The sequence below is a fragment of the Citrus sinensis genome, chromosome 2 (genome assembly GCF_022201045.2).
Source record: "Citrus sinensis cultivar Valencia sweet orange chromosome 2, DVS_A1.0, whole genome shotgun sequence".
NCBI classification, from domain to species: Eukaryota; Viridiplantae; Streptophyta; class Magnoliopsida; order Sapindales; family Rutaceae; genus Citrus; species Citrus sinensis.
Genome location: NC_068557.1, coordinates 3,005,984 through 3,008,838, shown reverse-complemented (window position 1 = coordinate 3,008,838; position 2,855 = coordinate 3,005,984). Strand labels below are relative to the sequence as shown.

The window sequence follows — 2,855 nt, the reverse complement described above, 5'->3', positions numbered from 1 at the left end:
GTATTTATTTTAGATCATAGGTCTGCCAAGATCATTAATTCATAACAATAATATTAGGATGTCAACATTTGACTCACAATTTAAATTTTAATGCTATGTATTTTTCATTTATTGAATGATTAATTTTATAATTAATAAAATTATTTAACCTCTATTTAATAGATGGATATCACGTCAGTTGAGATTTAACTTAGGACTTAAAATATTGGGATAATTACTATTACTCAATTCAAAAATATGTTCTCACTAAATATTTACAAAAAAAAACTACCTTTAAAATTAAAATAAATAGTTGTGGGGATTCAAACTTACGGCGGCTGGTGGTAAATAGTAACTCAATTATTTATGAAAGGAAAGCAAAACCCTAATATATATATATATATATATAGAGAGAGAGAGAGAGAGAGAGAGAGATTGTTATTATTGTCACGCCAAAAGTTTGAGATATGGGAAGGGCAGAACTTTTGTAGAAGTCTTTTATGGACTCTTCAATCAATTCAAGAAGTGTGAATTTGAAGACAATTTCACATCACAATCAAAGGGGTGTGCGCCAAATGTGTTAGTGTGGACCCTTAATTTTTGCAAATTTAGCCATTAATTGAGGCTACTTATTTAATTAATTATCTAATATTCTTTAGAGAGGCATTATGATTAGTGGGTTGTTAAGGATACCCACAACAAGAAAGATATTAAAAATCCCATATAAAATTCATTATCACTCAACCATACACATTAAGTGAAACAAAACGAGAATGTACAAGAAGAAGAAGAAGAAGAAGAAGAAGAAAATTAATGCCTTGTTTTCTCATTTCTCGTCTCATCATCAAGTTGGCTACTTGATCATCAGAAAACAAAAGTTACAATATATTACAAGCTAATTAATAAAAATCACACACTCACAAACCACAAATCAACCCAAATTACATTAATTGCACTCTCCAAAACTCCCAAGAGTTAGCAATACATTGAACCAAAAAGAAGAAAAAGGGCAACAAGACTATAATACCCTACATGAGCTAACAAGCTAAGTAGCTAACCAGCTAGCTAACAAAAGTAACCCAAAAATGACACGCACGAAAATCTCAACTTTCACACTATACCTCAACGATCATCGATCATAATGATCAAATGGGGATTAAAGAACGCAAACTCTAGATTAATTAGATGATATGATGATGATTAAACGGAGATATCGCGAAGAGCAAAGAAGAAGAAGAGCTCTAAATCAGGAGGAGCAAAGAAAGCAATAGGCCTGCTGCTAGGGTTTCTCTGCAATGAAGAACAATTTGAAACTACCCTTTGCTTCTTTGGTGCTGGTGGGCATGTCACAATTTCCGGTATCCGAAATCTTTGAGCTTTTGGTGTAGAGCATCCACTGCCACTGCTACTACTACTACTTGTATCATCATCATGATCTAACAGCAATAAGTTTTTTGTTGTGGTTGTTGTTGTTGTTGTTGTTGTTGAGGAAGTAGATGGAAGCAAATCCTCAACATTATTAATCTTGGGTTGCTTTATTTGCGCCACATGTTGCTTCTGTTTCTGCTTCTGCTGCCTCTTGTACTGGGCTCTTCTTGGTTTTGTTGCTTTTGCTTTTGCTGCTGCTGCTGATTCTGCTCTTGTAGTACTCTTTGTTGTAGTTCTTCTTGTTCTTATCATGGTATCAGATGGAGCCATTTGATCAAATAGAGTTGAAAATACACTAGCTAACTATATTTGTGTGTGCATATATAGTACTAGAAATTATATAACTGCCTAAAACTAACTAAATTTGGTGGAAAAAAAAACTGATGAGAAAAGAAGAAAAAAGAAAAAGAATTAAACGTAGAAGTGGTGATAATATTGATGATATAACGCACTTTAAAGCTACAAATTTTGACTGAAAAGATGATCAGAAAAAGCTTCAAATGACCAACTCTTTAGAAACAAAACCTTTTCAAGTTCACAGCCACAGCAGAGATTTTTATTATTATTTTTTTCTCACTTCTCAAAAGACTAAACTGAACCCCAGCTAAATATTAAAAAAAAAAATCATCTAGTAATAATTAAGTTGATTAATTATGAAGAAACTAAAACAACTTGCTACTAAGCAAATTTGTAGACTAAAACCCTAGAAAAGGAAAGGAACCCAGTTGGGTAAACGTCTTGAAAAGCCTAAATCAAAACCCTAAAAACAGAGAGAGAAGAGGCAAAGAGGGAGGGAGAGGTGATCATTTCAAGTTTTGATGTGTAATATATAATAATAAAGGTTTTCTTTTAATATTATATTTGATTTAGCTCCAGTTAGGGCAGCATCTGCCCGCTGCCCACTGCTGCCCCTGATTAAGTGTTTTAAATTTTGTGCATCTTGGGATTATTGATTAGGAATAATAATTTGGACAGTATTAATTAGAATTGAGATTGAGGTATTTTTCTTCTATTTTAATTTATTAAATAATTACAAAATTGCAACATCTAATTGAATTTAGAAATAAGGGTTTTAAAAAAAAAAATATTTTCATATTCACTAGTATTTTAGTAAAAAGTTATGATCTTCTAAACTAAGTGATGAATCCAACTGTTCTTTGAGAAATAATAAAAGAAAGATTGTATTACCTAAAATTGATTAGATATATTGGCTTGTTTATAAATATACTTATAAGTAATAATTATAATTCATGATAATTGTAAGTTAAAATTGTAATACCTCGATTCTAAATATGCCGTTAAAACTATATTCAAATTAAAACAATGTAGAAGGATTGATGCATGAACTTGGAGCTTATTTTATTTTTAGAGCATGAACAAATCAATTAGGGCAAATACTTGGCTAAGGGGAAAGAAATTAATCAATAAGTATCCTAGGATGAGATAGA

The 2,855-nt window shown here is 31.2% G+C and overlaps 1 protein-coding gene across 1 annotated transcript; it reads right to left on the bottom strand.

The window, feature by feature from the left end:
- Positions 1-781: 781 nt before the first annotated feature.
- On the bottom strand, positions 782-2,234 carry LOC102628699 (hypothetical protein). Its single transcript, XM_006470555.4, has one exon. The coding sequence runs from the start codon at positions 1,675-1,677 to the stop codon at positions 1,180-1,182; it is 498 nt and encodes a 165-aa protein (XP_006470618.1). The 5' UTR covers positions 1,678-2,234; the 3' UTR covers positions 782-1,179.
- Positions 2,235-2,855: the final 621 nt, after the last annotated feature.

Coding starts and splice junctions, on each gene's coding strand:
- LOC102628699 (XM_006470555.4), bottom strand. CDS start 1,677: ATGGCTCCATCTGATACCATGATAAGAACAAGAAGAACTACAACAAAG.